Here is a 20380-nt window from a genome sequence, read left to right as displayed (position 1 = left end):
GGTTTGATGAATGTTGCTGGGCAATGACAAGGAGTCTCCAGCACCAGGATGACAGGAGCTATGCTGTGAACAAGATGGGGCACTGGTTGGAACACCATCCTGTAACTCTTGATGCTGTTAACTAGTAAGTGTTTGCCCTGATCCTCCAGCACCCTCTGGGACAATGCGCAGGTGTGGTTTGGCCGATAGCACATATCTGGGACTCTTCTTAACATGAAGCATGGATGCAGCAACCTCTTTCAAGGCAGGATATACAATCTGGGAACATGGGCATGAGCTGGATTGCACCAGTTGGCCTCTGATGGTAACTGTGCTGGAAGAGAAACCAACCCATAGGGATCCCCTCCTTTCACCCCACATCTCTGAAAGAGCAGAATTTGCTGGACCTGTGGCAGAGCCACAGCAGCAGCTCTGCTCCTGGGCTGGACCTCCAGCCCCAAGGCCAGGCAGAAAAGCCAAACACTGGTGAATTCAGAAGGTCCACCTCCACTTACATCTCTGTGCTTATTTGATAGAGAGCCAGGTACCTCCAAAAAAGTCAAGGCACAGGGATGTGGAGGGAATTCAGAACACGTGGAGGTGGCTCAGACTGTTCCAGGTCACTGCCAAAGCCCATATATGTGGTCCTCCCTCTCTCTAGCTCTTCACATGCTGGCCATCTTCTGAGGCAATCACAACTGGCAACCTCGCAGCCCTTGCAGCTCTAATTGCAATAGCCGGGCCAGGTCTCCCTGCAGAGTCATGGCTGTGCTAAGCATGCTGCAAAACGGAGAGCTTAACACGAGGGATCTGCTATTAGCAGGATCAGACCAAATGAAGGAGCTCATGGAAGGGAAGAAGGCCTCAAATCCAGGGCAAGTGAAGAGGGGCTTGGCCCTTTGGCCAGACTGAGCCAAAGAAGACAGAGAGGTGGGAATTTCACACACCGGTGAGCTGAAATGATAGTAGGAAACAGGGATGGACCACGAATTCAAGCCAAGTGATGGGTAAAGCGGTGGGAGGTGAGCAAAGCCCTGGCTGCACCTCCTTAACAAGACCAACATTTTGCATTGCTCGCCGTTTTTGTCTTACCTGTAGGCAACAGCTGCATCCTGCGGGGAGCTACATAGCACTGCCATCGCGACGGCCATGGAGCTCTCAGACTTCGCCGCCTCTAGCAGTGTTTTCACTGGCGTGATGGGCCGAGGAATTCTGCTCTTTGTGCTTATGGGTCTCTCTTCTTTCCCCAGGAGGACAGCCTTCTCCTTCCCTGCCTTCCTTGGGATGGAGTCATCAGAGTCGTGGGTGTCCTCCTCAGAACCGGTGGCCGACAGGGTTTCTGAGGCCCGCCGCCTCTCATCGCTGGAGGATGCTGAGGAGGAGGCCCCTGAGGCCAACCGAAGGAGGCGGTTTTGTCTCTTCTCCATCACTAGGCGAGCCAAGTCAGGTTGCTTTGCCCTCTTATAAAGCCTTTCTTTGGCAGAGAGTGAAGTTGAAAGGTCTGAGCCCGTGTCCTCCTCAGAGAACAAAATAGGTATCCGACTTCTATACCTGGAGCCCAGAGGTCTTCTGGGGCCCTGCTGCGGTGTGTCGAGGAGGGTCTCTGCTCGCTTAAGGTGTTCTGCCACCGATGCTGACTTCTCAAGATCAGGCTCCCTCTTAACCATCTTGCCAGGCTCTTCCAAATCCAGCAAGAGCGCCACTTTGTTGGAGAGCTCCGGTTTGTCCTCGGGAGGCTTTGCTACGCCATTGGGAAGGGCCAGCTGCTCCCCCACTGTCTCTGAGGTGGTTTCAATGTGATTAGCTGAAAGTGCGCAGCTCTCTGTCTCTGCTCCTTCTAGCCCTGAATGTATGCTTCCATTCTCTACCAGCACCAGGTTGTCCTCCAGCTCTTCTTCGATAATGACCTCCTCAAACTGGCCCGGAGGGCAGTATTCCTCATGCCTCATCAGCTGGCCGCTGGAAGACATGACATTTAAGTGGGTCTTTTCAGCAATGTGAACAAATGTGCGCTCAACTTTGGTAAAGGGGGAGGAAGCTGTAGCCACTGCCATGGGAGGCTTTGGTTCAGATTTAAGAACTGAGGACAGGGTCCCTGGCTCGGATACATCCAGTTGGCTACCCATAGGCTGTGGCCGCTCGCTCTGAGGTGTCAGTGCAGCAAGAGTGCCCAGATCAACTTCTGGAGCCAAGTCTGTGGTCACCGGAGACTTTTTCAGATCACCTGGTGAAAACAGCACTAGTGTTTTTGAGCCTTCCTCCAGCTCCAGGTCCCCATCAGCAGTGGATGCTCGACCCTTGGATCCCTTCTGGTCATCAGCCAGGAGCGTGGATGGTGCGCACTCCTGGCTGCGCTCTGTGCTTTTCTGACTCAGGTCGCTGCTGGAACCACTGTGCATGTCAATCTCATCCCCTTCCTCCTCTGCCTCTTCCTCCTCATCTTCCTCCTCCTCATCTTCTTCCTCGTCTTCTTCCTCCTCCTCTTTTCCATTCATTTCCAGATGAGGTTCCAGAGGTTTGCAAGGAGCAGTCAAGACAACATTTGAGAAATCAACTTTCTTTATCCGCTGGGATACCTTAGGCTTTTCCCAGTAGTCTGACACATCTTTTCTGAAGTCTTGATAAGGCAAACTTAAAGGCACCGCCTTGGGCAGACCATTCATTTCAAATGACTTCAGCATATATGCCTGCAAGAAGACAAATGAAAAGGGTTAGTATTCAGACATAGCATTGACACAGAAGACATCAGGATCAACAGCAGTGGGAAGCATCAGCAGAAAGCATCTAGTCCATCACACTTCCAAAATACATGCCTGAGCAGTGATCACTCAATCATTTGATTCGTACAAACCTTAGAAAGGAGAGATTCACAGATAGGTATCAATGAAGGCAAAAAATGCGCCAAAGGAGTTCCTTTGTTAGGAGTCTTTAACCTGGACCTAAAAGAGCTGTTTGCAAGCAATTCCTCAGGATTTTTTCATGTTTCCCAATCTTCTTCAGTATTTATGTATTTATGTATTTACATATTCACTCCTTCCTTACTGGAACCATTCAGCAACTCTCTTTTATGCCCAGGCCACAGTGAACTCAAGGGGCCCCTCTGGGCTAGATAAATTTCCTGATCACTTTCCAGTACCATCCCCCATTGTCCCTGGGGCAATAACCCTTGTAAGGCTCCTGGGTTCCACTGCTGTGCTATTCATCCCTCCCTTCTGCTCCCACGTCCCTCCAGTAACTCCTAATTCTGTTTTCTACAGGCTTCTGCTTTCACTAAAATGATCAGCAAGTAAGTCATGAAAGCTGACATATAAAGGATCATTATTAGACTCTGGGGTGTCCAACCGTTAAAAGTAACGGGAGGACAGGACAGTTGGTGGAGGCAGTGTTTCTCGAGCAGCAGTCTGTGGCGGAGAGACTGCCCGTAAGGCGCCAGGAGTACGCTGTGAAATGATTTGCAAATACTAACAGAAAAGCAGCATCTCACAGACACATGCACACACTTGACCAAACAAGCAAAAAAGGGCAAAATAAATAGGAAATGCCCATCGAAGTTTGGCCTAATTAACAATTGGTTGTAAATGAAAACCACAGCAGCACCACTCCGCAAAATGGATTTTTAAAAAACCATTTAGGTCACACTTCTATTAAGAGGGCCAGAAAACAAAAACCTCTCCATAAACTCAACCAGTCAATAATGCATCACATGTTACCCTTGAAAAGTCCTAATCATGAACAGAAGGGCTCCAAACATCTGCGTTTTCAAGCGGCATTTGACAGTGTCAGGGGATATTTAGGCTATACAACTAAACAAGCACCCATTTAACTAAGTGGGCTACAGAGCTGCCAACAGCTAGCACATTCGCCTGGCTATGGGACCAGATCTTTTTGTCTCTGGGGCGGGGGGGGAAAGCCCTCAATAACTTTTAAGTCCAATGACACAATTTCAAATTGTGCTAAAAATCTGCATGTTACAGCAGACCAACGGCCCTATTAGTATGCCTGGAAAATGTAAGATCTTTATGCTCGTGTCTAACAGGGACATTTCAAATAGATTGGTAGGCAGCATCAAGCTGTTATGCATGGTGATAAGTTGTTACCCATTTAATATTTCTTTTTATATCTCATAAATTAAAACACAGGCTGGTTTTGGCAATGTCTCTGGAGTCCAAAGCATCTTCTCTTCTCTTCTTTCATTAAAGCTGAAGCCTGGCCCTGAAGATGGCCCTGTATTAGCCTGATTTGTGCTTTCACTGACCTATTCTACCTTTTCTATCAGGATGACAGATGTGGAACTTGGACTGGTAAGAGGGACTTACCACCCTTTGCAAAGTAAACTACCCACTTGGCTTCCTCCCTCAGGCATTTCTTGGAAATTAGTCCATTCAGCAGCCTAAGATTGGATTCTGCCTGTTGGCTGGATTTGGTTTTCCCAAGAAATACATCTGCAGTGCTGTCCCTGGAGTCCTGATCAAACAGATGCACATCCCTAGTGGGACTGCGACGTGATAAAGAAGCCCTGACCAACACCTTGCCTTGTGCTGAGCCTCCCACTGGGGAGTACCCCATCCCCAACAACAGTTCACCTGCTGCTCTACTTCACCCCATTTTCTAGATGCTGTGGTTGATGGTACAGCTGGAGGATTGCTGGTTTCTCTTTGCATATGTAAACCTTCAAATCTCCTCTCAGCTCTTAGGAGCTTGTGTCATCTCATCTGCTTTCTGATCAAGGAGAACTGAATCCAGTCCTGCAGTGCACATCCTGTACAGGCCAGAGATACGGTTTCCGTGCCCTGCAGTCTGTCCCACCAGCAGCCCTGTCTCCAGCAACTCCTCTTTCCTCAACAGCTCTTTCCCTTGCAAGACATCAGAAGTTCTTCTGAGATGAGACTGCACTAAGTAATAAGGTATGAGATGGAGCTGGACAGCATGACGTTGCTGTAATAAAAATAATGGTTCTTTCCTTCTTCTGCTCTGGGCCCCCTTTGCTGTCACTGAGTTGTGTTGTAGATGATACCTTTCTAACCTCCACGTACTTCCACCTCTGGCTGTATAAATTCCTTGTGGTATTTAGAAAATGGACTGCCTTTCTGTCTGTCATTTCATTTTCCCCATATATTTTCTATTTCCCTGCATGGACACTGCATCCTAAGCACAACAGTGATTGCTTGGCTTCTACCTACCTTTAGGAGACTTGGACTGCTTAACCTGTTGCATGCAGTACCCCAAAATTGCCAGAATGCATTCCTTAAAGCAGCCTGAGACTGTGATTGTTTTGCCACTGTAAATGCACCATGGAGAAAAATCCAAAGAGCATAAATATGCCAAAAAATATGGAGGACAGAAGTTACCACAAACCCTATTATAAGAAACTTTGTTGAAATGTCTCTTGGGTCAAATATTATTTTAACACGTTTTCTTACCTTCATTACTATCATCACCTGAAGCTGTTAACAAGGAAGACTGTCCTAGGGCATCGAAGTCCGAGACTGTCTTCACTGTTGAGTTAATGTGATCAGCAGCTAGCTGCAAGCGGACACCCTGCTGAACAAGATGTTCCCAGTTTGAATCCCTCACTAGAGAAGCTTGTGTCCTCTCTTGACAGTCATCATGTGTCTTTTGTACTACAGCACACTCAGCTGCTCTAGGACTATTCCTCAAAGGCTGGAGAAGAACTTTTCTGCTCTGCTGTACCAATGGGGAGGAACTGTGGGAAGATGCGAGAAGATCAGGAGTGGAGAGTCTTAGCCTGTATCTTAAAATTGTAGAGTAACAAAGGTGTAAGGAATCTCTGGAGGTCTCTGCTCCAACCACCTCTCAAAGGAGCACCAACTTAGAGCTGGCTTCTCCAGGCCCTGTCCAGCTGAGTTTTGAGTATCTCCAAGGATGGAGATCCCATAACATCTTTGGGACCTAGTGTTTGAGGCTCTTCCTAGTTTGAGGCTCTGTCCTAGTGTTTGAGGCTCTTCATGGTGAAAAAGTTTTTCTTTATATCTAATTCCTATATCTAATTTTTCTATCATGCAGCTTGTGTCCATCACATCTCAACCTTTCACTGTGCACCTCTGAGAAGAGTCTGGCATCATCCTTTCATCAAGGAATAAATAAGATCCCACCCCAATCCTTCTCTTTTTAAGGTGGAACAAACCCAGCTCTCAGCCTCTCCTCATGTCATACATTTCTAGTTCCTAATCATCTTGGCAGCCCTCTGCTAGGCTCACCCCACTATGAGCAGGAACTATGCCGTGAGCTGAGGCAGCCACCCCATTTTGAAAAGCTACCAAGACTGTGAGTGAGCAGAGCTACACCGGAGCTGGTTGTATCTGAGTCAAAAGGACTTCCTTTACTACCAGCAAGCTCTGATCTCTGCCTATGTTCCTCACTTTCTCAGAAGACACGCTGCCTGTCCTTGGACAGTGAATCATTTTTTCCCACCTGCTTGGGTTCAGATCTTTACTCCTGACTCTCTTTTGACTTGTCAGTCAATTGTTCAGGAATGTGTTTTGCAGTATATGTGTCTGAGCTTGTGTTACCCACAAAGTCTGTGCATTTCACCTCTTTAACACCCTGTCTCTCCATAAAACTTGACTGCATTTAAATTCTATTTGGCTAGTAACTACTTTGGGTAACAATATGTATTTGGAAGGCAATAAATATCCCTGCTTTGCACAGAGGCCAGAGTTAGAATATAGAGAGGAAGGAGAGTCAGGAGAGAAAAAGCTGCTCATATTTGGCAGAGGCAGAAACCAGCCCCTTGAAGTCCATCTCTGCCCCTGTGCTCATGAACAGCTGAGTGGAGTCTGGGGGTTTGTCTTTACTGTAAACTGGTGGGGTTTCAAATTAGCAGGATCACTGGCACTGGGACATCCTCAGAGGGGACTTATATCAACCAATATGAGCAGCAATAAAGTTCCTACATCCCAGTGATGCTGCAAATACTGCAAAAATCAGCAAAGATGCAGTCTCCACTTTGCGACAGCAAGTTTACAACCATGCATTAGAAGTTCCCAGGTCCCCTTGTAACCAGGAACGCAGCCAGATGTGTTCTTCTCAGACAGCAGCAGGGAGCAGACTCACGCTGGTGGGTTCAGGAGCACTACTGGCATCCAGCTCGTTAACGTGCTCATATATGTCCTGCCCCATGCCAAGTCACGCACACTCTGCCCAGCTCCCTGCAGCAATGAAGAGTGGTGACAGTACCTGCTCTGCCTGTATGGCTTTCTGGTGATCACGACCCCTGAGGGCATAGAGAAGAGACGCTACAGCTTGCCTGTGCCTATGCCCCTGCAGCAGAGCAGTCTGCGGCATGGCACAGAGCAGGCCCAGTGTCCACCAGAAAAGCCTGCTCTCCCGAGCAGCTCTGCACTGACATGGGGGAAAGGGAACAGTTTCCCTCCTAAGCCTAATCAATTTTCCCTTAGACTGTAGAATTTGGGATTTTTTTTTTCTCTCCCATCTCTTGGTTTTAAACATTTTAAATGCAATAATTGGGGGGGGGGGGGGACGGGACGGGACGACCACAACAAAACCCCCACAAGGTACAGCAAAAAAAAAATCACAGTATTTGCCTAACATAAAACCAGGAAACACCGCATCTCTTCTATCTACCATTCTGTTTCAGACCATGCTCTAAACCATGTCTCAGACCATGGTTACCACTATGGCATCAGTGCATCCTTCTGCAGTGTTTGACAGACATACACATCTGCCACATACCAACAGCCTTACAGAGGCAAACCAAAACACACTTTGAGGCGTTCATCATGGAGCAGATGGTCTCTGGACCCTGCTAGAGGCAGACTCAGAAGAATCCTGACCCTCTATACAATTTCCAGGAGAAAAAAGGGACTCACACACATACAACCCTGTAAGTCAGAGCCTGCAGCCTAATCCTAGCTCTTCCTCCCAGACCATCATCTGCCTGCACAAACTGCTCTCTGCCTTTGAAGAGTTGGGGTCTTGTGCTTCTCCTGCAAGGGGGAAAGTTTCCACAGGTACCAGAGCCTTGGCATGCACCTATTGCCTGCAGCCTCCCTCTCCAGCCACTTTCAAAAAACCACTGAATTAGTAACTGTGCACTTCACACCAAAGCAGACAGGGTCTGTCGCTGTGTTTCCTCTTCCAGCCTGATCCCAGACAGACCAACAGCAACTGGGGATGAACCACATGCTGCTCTGCAGCAGAGACTGCTTTCAAATAGGAGTCACGATGAAAGGCAAGCATGGTCGGATCCACTGAGCAGCCCAGGCAGGAGTACATTATTTGCAGGACAGCCACAATTTTGCATCCTTCTCCCTGGGGTTTTGGGGGGTGGAGGGGCTGGAAGTTTACCAGATGTTCTTAAACACCTTGTCAAATGTCTGATGGGAGACAGCCATTCACCCACCCTATGCACACTGTGCTGCCAGCCAGGGGAAGATGCCCAGTGTAAGAAACCAAGAGAAACATAATAAACTGTTTCTGCTGTATTCATAGGTGTTGAATTGTACTAGCTTAAGTTTAGCAAGTTTGGATGCTGGTAACCATCAAGGCAGAGCTCTAAAAACTTACATAAGTTGGGGCTAGTTGTAACCTGCTGCTGTGATATGACTGGGTTCAAGTCAGTGAAATTGGTACTAGCCTAAATTTACGTAAATTGAACTCCCAGTGTGGCCTTCCCAAAGTACATGAAACACATCTCCAACAGTCACCGAACTTTGTTTCTATTCCCAGATCTATCTTAACTGCAAGTTTTCAGTGATCACATTAGTAAATGATAATTAAACTCTCACTGTTCTCCCAAAGCTCCTTCATCTCCCTACCTGGTGCTCCCATGTACCCAAGGATGAGCAGGGGACACCTTCCCAGAACTGGAAAGCAAAGGGAACAGAAAAACAAAGCAAGAAAGCAAACAAAAAACCCAGCCATCACCAAGGTGCTGCCTTTGATTCTTTAATAAGGTTTTGGTAGTATACAAGCTTTTTTTTTTTTTTTCCCCCCGATTGTCTGGATTAACATACATGGATTTAAAAAAGGCACAAAATCCATTGCACAGCTTCTGTTTTGTTTGTTTTTGATGACATTGCCTGTTCATTGTGGTTTCAAGTGTAGGATTTTACAGTACTCTGCAGCATTTACAGCATGGTCTACATACAGGTAATCAATGCATGCTTTTATACAGGAGACAGAATTAAAATTCTCTCTCAGTATTTCTATATACACAATAATACAGTGTTTTTCTTCTGAAAAAAGCTTTAAATTGGTCTTGCATGCTCGGTGTGCCAGAAGAATTAGTGCAAGCATATATTACAGTGTTATTGCAGTACAAAAAAGGGTTGACCTTAGGCTCTAAAGGGATTAGATACAGGAAGAATAAAAAGACTCAAGGAAAACAAGCTTTGGATCCCTTTAGTCAACTATGTCCTTCCAAATGGATCCCTACTCAGTACCGCCTTTAAAGCTACAGCTTCCCCTCCGTGTCCCTGCTGCCCTCCCCCTGAGACAAACTTCCACAGCTTCTTCAAACCTTCTGTCCCTAGCAATTGATGAGGACTTCTGGCAACTTCAGGAAGCCCTTCTGTTGTGCCTCCTAATACTGGAGACCTGCTTGAAGGGGACTTTCCCGAGATCCACTGCTTCAAGCAAACTCAAGTCCCAGCAGATGAAGTTTCTCAAGCAAACCAGGAAGCACAACACGTTTACCTACAGCTTTTGTCTCCTCTCAGTAGAAATGACTACAGAAACCCACATTCACCTCCTACTTGAATAGGAGTTGGTTAAATATGGTTTGGACTCTCTCCTGCTTAGCAGCAACAGAAGTCTAACAGGTGACACAAGGTAATGCAAAGGAAGGATATGCTGGTCCCTGAGATTCTTCATGGGAGCTGGAAAGTCCGAGAAGCAGAAATCAGTTCCCAACATGACGTTAATTGTTCCATTGGAAATGGGAAGAGGCCTTAGTCCTGAGAGATGCAGATGGCACACAGGCAGCAAGAGCCGTAGTCCAGTCTTCCCTGTAACAGCTTTGATTTGGATACTATCAGGACCTTAGCATATCCTGGAAGTGACATTATCCTCTGCCAACATAGACTAAGCTTGTTTGGGACTGGGAGATCTGGCAGGATTGACAACAGTGAGTGGAAAAAAACTAGAATCTGAGTTTCTGAAGCAGCTCTTTCTTCAAACCAGCATCAGATGAGGTAAAAGTAGCAGGGGTCTTAGAGCTGCCACACTTGCTTGCAGGATCTCCGCATTCCAAGAATCAGCACCATAAATGTCAGAGAGATCATCTTCTTTCCAGCATCTTACCATCAAATGCTCCACAGCCTTTCTCTTAGTTTTTTTTACCAAGGTGAATAGGACAGTCCAGTCCTATGCTGGATAAGTGCTCTGCTCCTCCCTATTTGTGCTTTCGTATGTTGTTAGGTTTGTGCCAGTTTTCCTAGTGTCTTGGACGGAAGCAATAGCTCTGTAACGGTGGTACGCCTGCCACTTAGCTTCCCACCTCTGCACCCACCAGTGTCTCCAGCAAGAGTCAACGCAGAGCTCCATGTCTAAGCAGACACGGGGACCACCTCATTTTTATCACTCATAAGAGACTCAGGAAATGGCAAGCAAAGTGGAAGGAAATGATAATCCAAAAATTGTTCTAGTCTCTAATTGTAAAGGCAACTTAATAGCAGCAAGAAAGAAGAAGGAGATTCTGAAAACTAAACATCGTCCTTAGTTATAAAAATAAACAGAAGTCAGCAGTGCGGAATAAGAACCTGATCTGGCTTTTTTTTAGGAAGGACCAAGCTGAAGGGGCAAGAGTCCCATGGAAATCCTCCTTATCTGACTTGTTCAGAGGAAATTTGCCATTACTGTGTTTCACGTTGCCAGACCAATTAATTGCACTCATAATTTAACTGAGAAACTTGTTGGAGTTGTTGGAGGAAGCCCTGGGGACACTTATGAGGCAAGTGCACTAGATGAGGTAACTGACTTGAAACACTTTGCATATGAAAAAATAATACCTCCAAACATAAAGCAATTTTCTTTTCAAACACTAAAAGACATGCAAGTGAATGTAAAATGGGGATTGCTTCCAATCCCCAGGTTACATGGTTAGCAGCTTGTTTAAAATGTACATTCATTGTAACATCATTTTTTCAATGGCAGGTGTAATACAAAGGAGTTGCAATACATCAAATAATACTTAGAAACATTTCCCAGAAATTAATCTTTGCACTGTCCCATAGAACTGCAAATGCAGGTCTGTGTGTTACAACGACCCAAACACAAAACATGATATAAAAATGCAACAAAAAGGAAGGTAGTACCGCAATGATCAGCCTTTACACATTTTATTTAATGTTTTACCATAACCAAAATAGGTGTTTGCATACTAATAAATTACATCCCATGTGGCAGCACTGTTCCTATCGCCAGTACACTCTGCCACCAGTTGATGGTGAATGGAGGGATATGTATGCTACAAGACACTGTATTAAGAAAACTGGGCTGGGCCAGGTTGCCGAAATCAGATCTGCAACGTGCAAAGGAGGCCAGGTGTGCCAACTGAACCAGACACCACGAGGATACTTTCTGTAACTGAGATTCTTTGCAACAGCCTTTTGAGCCCTTGGATGTGTGCAAAGTGGCCCATTACCGGCACAGAAATGCTTCTGTAAGGCATGACCATGCGTGGCCTTTCACACTGCACGTGTGGGTCATGAACACATATAAACATGCATACAATCAGAAAAGGAAGCTCCAGCAAAAAGCATCCCAACACCACCCTGGCGACAAGAGTGAAATCAGGAAGCACATCTGGCTTACTTTGGTTGGCCTCTCCAGAAACTGTCACCTCCTCCAGTCACCCTGGGGAGGGCTGGCAACTACAGGGGAAGCAGGTCAAGAAGAAAAGCACCCCATGTTCTCCAGCTGAGAAATATCTGGGGCAATTTATTCACTATAAACACTAACAGGAGTTTAGAGATTTGCAAATCATCCATGATTTTCAAGGCTTCAGACCCTGTCTGCTAGGAAATGCAATTTTATTTTCTTCAGCTCGCCTCTTGAAGCCCATCTGTTACTGCCGAGCAGAGTTAGACAAATATACGATAGCTGTCTCCAAATAGTTCTTTCCCTTTTGTCACCAAAGAAAAAACAGAAAAGGAAAAATAAAAATAAAAGCTTCTCTTTTGAATCGATTGGGATTAAAGAGCCCTTTCTTATTCAATGTGAAAGTTGCAAAATGGTCTCAGCTCCAGGTAGAGTTCTGAGAGCGGCGTGAATAAATCTCCACTGACAACCATTAATAAAATGTGTCATTCATCTAACCCAGCAGTTTACAATAAAAATAAATTAGGTCATTGACACAGTATTACGTGTCTGCAATACAAATCTGACTGGATATCACAGAGACTCCACGTAGCCTAAGGAAGAGATGCTTGACCCACTGGATAAACACGGTGGGCATCTGTCACCAATCCCTGCAGATGAGCAGTAGAAAATCTCCTTATATTTTCAAGAATAATCTTGTGCCGCTGCCAAGCACTTAAAAGTTCCACATATACACATCATGGAAAATTAATCAATGGAGGTGTGAGAGGGAAGGACATTAGAAAACAGGAAAAGGACTGAACACATCTTTCCATGCTTTCTGATCTTCAGTCTCACAGTGCATCCTATTGTTGAGCTATTTCACAATACAGGACTAAACTAGCAATGGTTATATTTTCTTGCCTTAATTTATTTACATAGGATCACAGCACCAGATTCAAATAGTGCATTTTTACATGAGAGAGCAAGTGAAGTTCCTGGTGATTTGCAGTCAAAGAAATGCCTCAATGATATTTGTTATATTTGGTATATAGGTCTCACCCACTGTCCTGACAATTTCCAGATCATGAATTAATATTCTGCCTCCTGAAATTCTCTCTGTGCAATCAAACTCTCACATCTGGCTTCATCCTGACATGTTCTGAAAAGGCTTTGTTTGCTGCTGACGTCCTCCAGCAGTCCCACATGTCAAACAGCAGGGAAGTGACTCACAGGAAAAATAAAGCACTTGGGGATCTTTTGGGTTAAGAGGCCATAGGAAGGTACGAGTACTGTGGCTATTAGGATTGTTTCCGAATAAACTCTGAAAAGGCTAAATTAAGGTGTTTGCCCTGGTTTCCCATCCGACTGCAGAAGAATTCTACTACAAAACAAATTATCAAGTCTCTCAGAAGAGGCCACACACTTTGGGGCAGTGTAGCCAGTGATAAAGATGGTACCAAAGCCTGGTGATGCTACTGAAACAAAAGACAATGAGGTAGTTAAACACTCCAAAGTGAACCCTTTGGAAGAAATGTTTTAAGCACGGAGGAGAGAACATCCCAGATAACATTTGTTTTGTTTCTCATCTCGAAGTGCTCACAGCCTAGAGGAGTTAGAAAAGCAGGTATATGTTAACTGGCTTTAGAGTCACCTTTGGAAAAGAAACGCAGCCCAACTACTGAAGAGTCACTCAACCTCTCTGCCTTGTGAGCAGGCTAGGAAAGCTGCTGAGGACACCTTTGCTTATTATCACTGATCAGTTTGAAAAATAGGCCTCTTTTCACAAGTCCTATATGCAAAAAATATATTAAAAAAATTTTTTTTTCACCTCAAAAAGGAAGAAAAGATTGTTGACTGGTTCTTAAAGGCGTGCCGCCTTCTCATATAACACCCGGGTTTGACTGCCGCAGAAGCAGCTGGGGAGAGCTAGCTGCCAAATGGGATCGCAGAAGAAACACGGAGCTTGTTTACAACAAGATACTTTGATGGCCTAATGCCAGTGGCACAGGCTAGATAAGGGAAGAACTATCATTATATGTGCCAAAGTGAAGAACACCAATCCTCAAGGAAAAAAATCCACCACTCTGTGATACCTCCAGATAAGACAGGCAATGAGAGGAAACACCAGTGAGTTAAATTTTAGAATTAATGAACAAAGTGTCAGCTCTGCTGCACTTAAAATTGCCCTGTCCTGCCTGTTTGAAATACCCTATTTTAATTTCTATTTTTATTTGGATCCCCCCGCAACTCCCAGGCTGGAGAATGGGGACAGCCACTTTTGCCAGCCCAGAAAACACCCAGTTGGAAGAGCTTGTACTATTTGCAACTGGAGTTGAGACATTTTCTCACTCACAGAGACCAGGCACCAATTTAAATGGAACTTAGAGACAAGCTCACAACAATAGAAGTAGTGTTTAACCAGCTATTTACATGTTTTGCAATCACAGATGGTAGCTGTGTCTTAAGGGAAAGAGCATTGCCAGCTCTATAAATTTAGCTGCTCATGTACACAACAATTTTGGGGAGTTTGCTAAGTCCTAAGGATTCCAGGATTTGAAACTCGTGAAACTGTCCTGAAAATGGAGGGTAACTTCCATAATCATCTTTGAAATCAAACTGCCTTTAAACAACATGATCACTATTCCTTACACAGGCTCCGTGTAGAGCTGAGACTGCTCCAAGTGCCAAAATGTGCCATTTTTCACTGTTTCCTCCAAGGACATCAGAGGGAGGGAAGGCAAGAGGCTGATCAAAGTGCTACAGGGACTGTATGGTGCAACATAAGATATGCAATGCATAGGAAACTGGTGCAGGAGGCAAGCCTCACATATTCTTGGGAACGGCAAAGGCAGAAGGTAGTGCAGGTACCCAGGGACGCAATAAGGATGCGAGGGATGAGATATCACAAATGGCAATGGAGGTAAACCACAGGGGCAGGTGAACGTATGGAATGGGACATGCACTGCCAACCGGGGTGGAGTAAAAAGAGTTTTGTCATATGGGGAAGAGATAGGATAGGCAAAGGTGAACAAAGAGGCAACTAGATGTAAGAGAGCTTCACAAGCAGTGAGGTGAAGATGAGGGGGTTCTGCCTCCTCATCACATTGTATATGAAGCCTACCAACAGCTCAGGGCTACAGCTGACTGCTGTTGTTCTTGCATCCTGATTCAGATTTAAATATAAGCTAATTGGGTGGCAGTTGAGCAGCAATATCTCTGCTTATGGAGCAATGGACGAGATCCCAGAATAGAACGTCAGCCAGTCCTGGAGTCAGGTGCCTTATCTCAATCCAGTCTGGAGGCCAACTGTCCAAGTACAGCTTCTTCATCCTGGGCTGGGAAGGTGGCAACTGACAACATCCTTCACAGCTCAGGTGGTGCCTGCTGCCTCCCAGCACTGGAAGGGAGAAGGTGCGCTCAAACTCTCACCCTCATCTGAGTACCTAGTAACTGAAAGGCAGCTAGAGCAGCTTCCTGTACAGTCCTCAAAAGTCATTTGGACAGAGGATTTGAGAGGTGGGCTTGTTATCCCACAAGATCTGCCTCTGTCCTTGAGGACCGTTAAAAAATCATCACATGAACTACAGGAAAAGAGCTGAAGGAAAGGTCTTAGAGTCAACATCTGTCATGTGGAAAGGAAAGCATCAGTCCAGGTTGGAAGTCTGTAGGAACCACAAAGACACTTAGCCCAACAAATATAACTTTGAACCAGTTTGTCCCTTTCAGAGCAACAGTCTTGCAGCAGCCTTGACCACCACAATGTCCAGGTTCAGACCCACAACAAAGAGAAGGAATGGAAGAGCAAGAGATACTTTTCATCATTAAGAGGTAGCACAGGGATGGGATTATATCACCCATATGGCTGTCTTACAGGGCATTTCTATCTTACATTCTGCCATCACTGTAACAAAAGAGACTTTAAACAGTGAAAGAGGTGATGCAACATAACTCTTCCATTTACCTGCCCCTCAACACTGGCAAAAAAGTACGGGAATGGTGGACAAAGTCAGGTTCACACCAGGCACTTTGTCAACATGGGTATATCAACAGGATACCCCTAATGCAGATGCACTGGCACCTGCAAAATTGCACCTTTGTCAGTATAGCTTATTTTCAGCCAACGCCCTCCCACCAAAACCTTCTCCACTGAAAGTGAATGTGTGCTGGCATAATTACATTTACCCAATTCATGCTAGTTTAACCCAAGCATTTACAGTATTCATTACAGTTTTCACAGAAATCACATCTCATTAGCTCCTTCCTGTGGGAAGGAGGCTGGGGAGAGAGTGATAAATTGGAAACATCTCCCATTCTGCATAGAAAGAAAGTGAAAGGAGCCAAGAGACCAAGATATAAAAAGATGGCTTTTGTATGTATATATACAATTGATGTGCATTTGCTCACTGAAGTAGAGCATGAGATCCTAGCAACAGCTACCTGTCCTTCTGATGCTAATGATCTCTGTATCATAAAGGAGTGGCAAATGTGCTCATTTCAATCCTCATTTTGGATTCTGAGGAGAACAAGTGCTATGCACAATGGGAAGTAAAAACAAGAACATCTCTTCCAGGACGCAAACCCTGTTCTTGGACCCTTCTGATGAACACAGTTTGCCTAAGAGTCTGATGCTGAAAGGGAATTTTATTTCACTAGTCTTGACTTACACTGACTTACCCCAGCTGAAGAATTTAAGGAACCTTATCAAACATAAAAGGAAAAATAACTAGGGCAACTAAGTTTTCAGCCCATAGCCCTGTGATCACTTTTCACGTCGACAGCCCTCCATCAGTTGTTTTTTGCCCTGCTGACTCTGGCTTGCTAGTGCTGTCAGTTGTGCAAATGGACAGTGAACCAAAGCAGGAAATGAACCAAAGCTGAAAACGACTTTCCTTCTCCCTGTGCTGGTCCATGCAGCCACATGAACGCCAGCACTGGCACAGGGGAAAGGGCTGAAAGTGCTGGATGGGATGGGGTGGGGGTAAGAGGGTACCTTTCAGAGAACCAACACTTCTGTTCCCCTAACTTGACCACAAAAGCACAGCCTTCAATGGGAAATGGCTGCTTGCCATTTCCTTTGAGCTTTCCAGTTGGGGTTTTTTGACAACTGATTTTGGACATATTTACATTTATAATTGCAGTCATTATAAATGAAACACAATAAATAAATGCAATATAAATGTAATCTACAGAGGTGTTTTAGAATTGCACTGAAACTAGTTTTAATGTTAATTTATTACATTTCCATATATATAAAAAGAGAGCTATTTTCACATTTCTTTAATTTGCCAACTGTTCCTCAACAATACGTGGATTCCATAGTAATTATTACAGCATTAGATGAAGATGTTAGAAAAATCTGCAAATTGACTATTTTTAATACTCTTTGCATACTACCGTAACATCAGGATTGCAGCCATTAGCACCAATTAGTTTGTTCAGAATTAAATTGTAGAAGCCATATTGATCATGAAATAAAACTTCCCATAAAACCCAGGCGACAGCAACATGTCCAATTATTCTGGTATAGAGCCCAAATTTGATGGTTTAATAGGACTGGTTTAGAAATTAATATCCCACCTTACAGAATCTGAACAGTGAAGAATTCAGTGTCTTTTAATAATGTATTTCAGCAGTTTACCACCCACCTATGTCTTTAAAATGAGCATCTTACTTCTAGTTCGACCTTTGTTACTTTATCTTCCAGCACCTAGACCCATATCTTTGCCTGGCAGATTAAAAACTCTTGCTCTCTTCAGGCAGGTACTCCTAACAGCAATCATGTCACTTTTTAGTTTTGTCTTTAAAGACAGACTGCATTTCTTCAAGCTCATTCTACAAGGCAGATTTTACAGAATCAAACAATTCTTGTATCACTTCTCCTTTTTTAGGTTTTGAAAAAAATTTCCATACAAGACTTGGATATGATGTCTCACCAGAACAAAAGATCTCCCCTCTTCTCACATCTTCATTTTCCTGCTGATACATCAAAGAAGAATTTTTTTTTTTTTGCTATAGCAGCATAATGAGAACTTACATGCAGCTAATTATTTCCCCTAACTCCCACCTAATTTTGGGAGACAGCACCTCCCAGGGCACAGTTTCTCCCACTCTGTGCATGTGACCTATATTCTTCATACTCAAAACACGACCTTGTCCCTGGCTGAATGCAATAATTAGTTTGAATGCAAGCAGCTTATCAAGCAATCCAGATCTTTCTGCAGAGCTGGCTTACCAGTATTATTTTAGCAAGCCACCCATGTTCCTGTCACTGCAAACCTTCTCCTCAGTGATTTCTTTTTTCTTCTTGACAGCCACTAAAGGCATGGAATAGCGCTGAGCTAAGGGCAGGAGATCAGGAGTCCTAATCAGAAACATCCCCACTTGTAAGAGATACCACCATATAAATATATTTTGTTTGGTTAGTTGGTTTTCAATTTATTAATAATTTTAACGAGAAGAAAGTCTTAGTGAAGTCTATATAAATCAACCATCTTCATCAACCAGACTTTCAAACTTAGAAGAACAGTATCAAGTTTACTTGGCAAGAACAGTTCTACATATAACCATAATCATGGAGTAGCATTAGATAGATTACTGCCCTTTAAATTTTATGCATGGAGCTACTTATCGACTAGTCATTGTTTTTGTCTGAAACGGGCAGGTTAAAGTTTATAAATACCCAATTATCCTGTTTGTTCCCTTTTCTCACTGGCGAAACTAAAAATTGTTTTTTTAAAAAATAGAACAGTAGAAATTTTTGTTCCTAAAATTGACCTTGAAAAGTGAACATCAGTGTTCACTGATGAACTAAAAATTATTAAGAGCTACTGATTTTAAATCTACTTCTTCCACAAATTCCATTTTCTCTGGAATCTGCCGTTCTATTAAAGTCTCTACTGAACATGGAAAAAATAACATCAGAGTAGAGTCTACTTAAGGAGATCATCCCTTCTCATGTCACTTTAAGAAAAGCAAAGCTCTTCCTGGTTTCTGTGCTTGGCAAGAGAAGAACTGCCAAATAGGATTAGGCTACTGGTTATTTCAGCCCAAGTATTTCTGGCAATGCCCAGTACCTTTTTTAAAAATAAAACTGATCAACAAATTGCAGATAAAAATTTTGGCTGGGCAGTGAAGTGTCCTGTTTACTCATGTTCTTGGGGCAAATAAAAAGAAATTGATGTCACTGATTCAAGAATGACTGTGGGAAGAAGCTGGTCATGCCTACGCTGAGTCTTCTCAAGGAGGGTGTGTTGCCCCCTCCGTCTCCATCCCTGCACCCACCAGGATGCTCTGTGGGCAGGCAGGAGGCAGCACACGCCCAGCCTGCCTGAGCATATCCTGTGGCATGCAGACCCACTGGGCCAAGTCCTACGAGCTTCAGAAAGCACCACCCACCCTGTCTGGGGTGGCTTATAGAAGGGTGAATCTGATATTAAGGGAGCCTCAGGCAGGGCAGATATACCTACAGAAATCAGTATTTGGAAGGAAGCGTTCATTGTAACTTCACTGGAAACACCCTACCTATGCAATAATACCTCCGTGTCACAACTTTCTTCCAACACCCATACTTATCCCATGCCATTTTCACATCTGCCTGAGCTTTCTATATGTTTTCTTGTCTATCCTGTGCTTATATACTTTCTGCAGAGTATTTTACTCTGGACTCACTCTTCCCTAAAGCCCTGAGCACCAGCAACAACCCCTTCTTCTTTAACCTTAACATCCATACTGCCTCTTCTCCCAGAATACCGAACCAAAGGCTCATTTCAATAGAAGACCGTTACTACATTCACTTAACTACAGAAGGTCTTCATACAGCCTGGTGTTTTACACTGCAGTTATACTGAGAAGGGCAATATATCCCTGCAAACCTGGGAAATAAGGATACTTATGACAATTTAAATTAACTTTGATCTCCCTTTTCCTCTGAGATTCAAGTCAGTTTTAGACAAGGGCTCCAGGGGCTCTGCATACCAAGTGCTGAGGCCAGTTTATTTCTCAAGTGAGATGTTATCACAGCTATTTCCAAGCAAGGCCAAGAAGCAGGGCTGCTCTGCCACTGAAAAGCTGCAGGTGCCTAAAATTTCTGGAATTCAGAAACAGCTGGATCAGTAAGAAAATCCTTGCTATCCAGCTCTTGACAGTCAGTGTCTCTGGGGGAAGGCAAGTAGATTTGGAGCAGCTTAGGAGTGGAGAGCAGACAAACAGGTCCACTGTCACGTAACAGAGGCAAAGCCAGAGAGACAGAAATATGTGGTCACTGTATGGAAACCAAACTGCAACAAAAGCAAGGGGATTTCCAAAGCCAAAGCAACAAAGAGATACATGATCGTAACTCCACAAGAGGGACAAATCCTGAGGTCCTGCCTCAGGTGAGCTTCCAGTGGGAGTCTGCCTGTATCTAGATGGAGTAAAACTGCCTACAGATTTGGCCCAGTGTAAGATACCAACAAAGATGCTTGAACCAATTTGCCCGGGGAAGGTAACGCTTGCTGATACCTCCACAGCCTCTCCACTCCAGTCATAATTTGACAATGTTTGTGGCTTGATTGCATGTGTTCAGTGAGGCAGCCCTGCACTTCCTACCCCAAGGCTGCAGGACGTGCGAGCAAGTCTC

The 20380-nt window shown here is 44.5% G+C and overlaps 1 protein-coding gene across 2 annotated transcripts in view; it reads right to left on the bottom strand.

Moving 5' to 3' along the window:
* Nucleotides 1-20380, bottom strand: part of TTBK1 (tau tubulin kinase 1) — a 118198-nt gene that overhangs the window by 8022 nt on the left and 89796 nt on the right. For both annotated transcript variants that reach the window (XM_075496646.1, XM_075496645.1), the window contains one exon: nt 1072-2666. In XM_075496646.1, coding sequence (XP_075352761.1) covers nt 1072-2666 — 1595 coding nt within the window. The remainder of the gene's footprint in view (nt 1-1071; nt 2667-20380) is intronic.

Source organism: Mycteria americana, chromosome 3 (assembly GCF_035582795.1).
Source record: "Mycteria americana isolate JAX WOST 10 ecotype Jacksonville Zoo and Gardens chromosome 3, USCA_MyAme_1.0, whole genome shotgun sequence".
NCBI classification, from domain to species: Eukaryota; Metazoa; Chordata; class Aves; order Ciconiiformes; family Ciconiidae; genus Mycteria; species Mycteria americana.
Note: the sequence above shows the minus strand (reverse complement) of the source record. Positions and strands in the feature narration are given on the sequence as shown.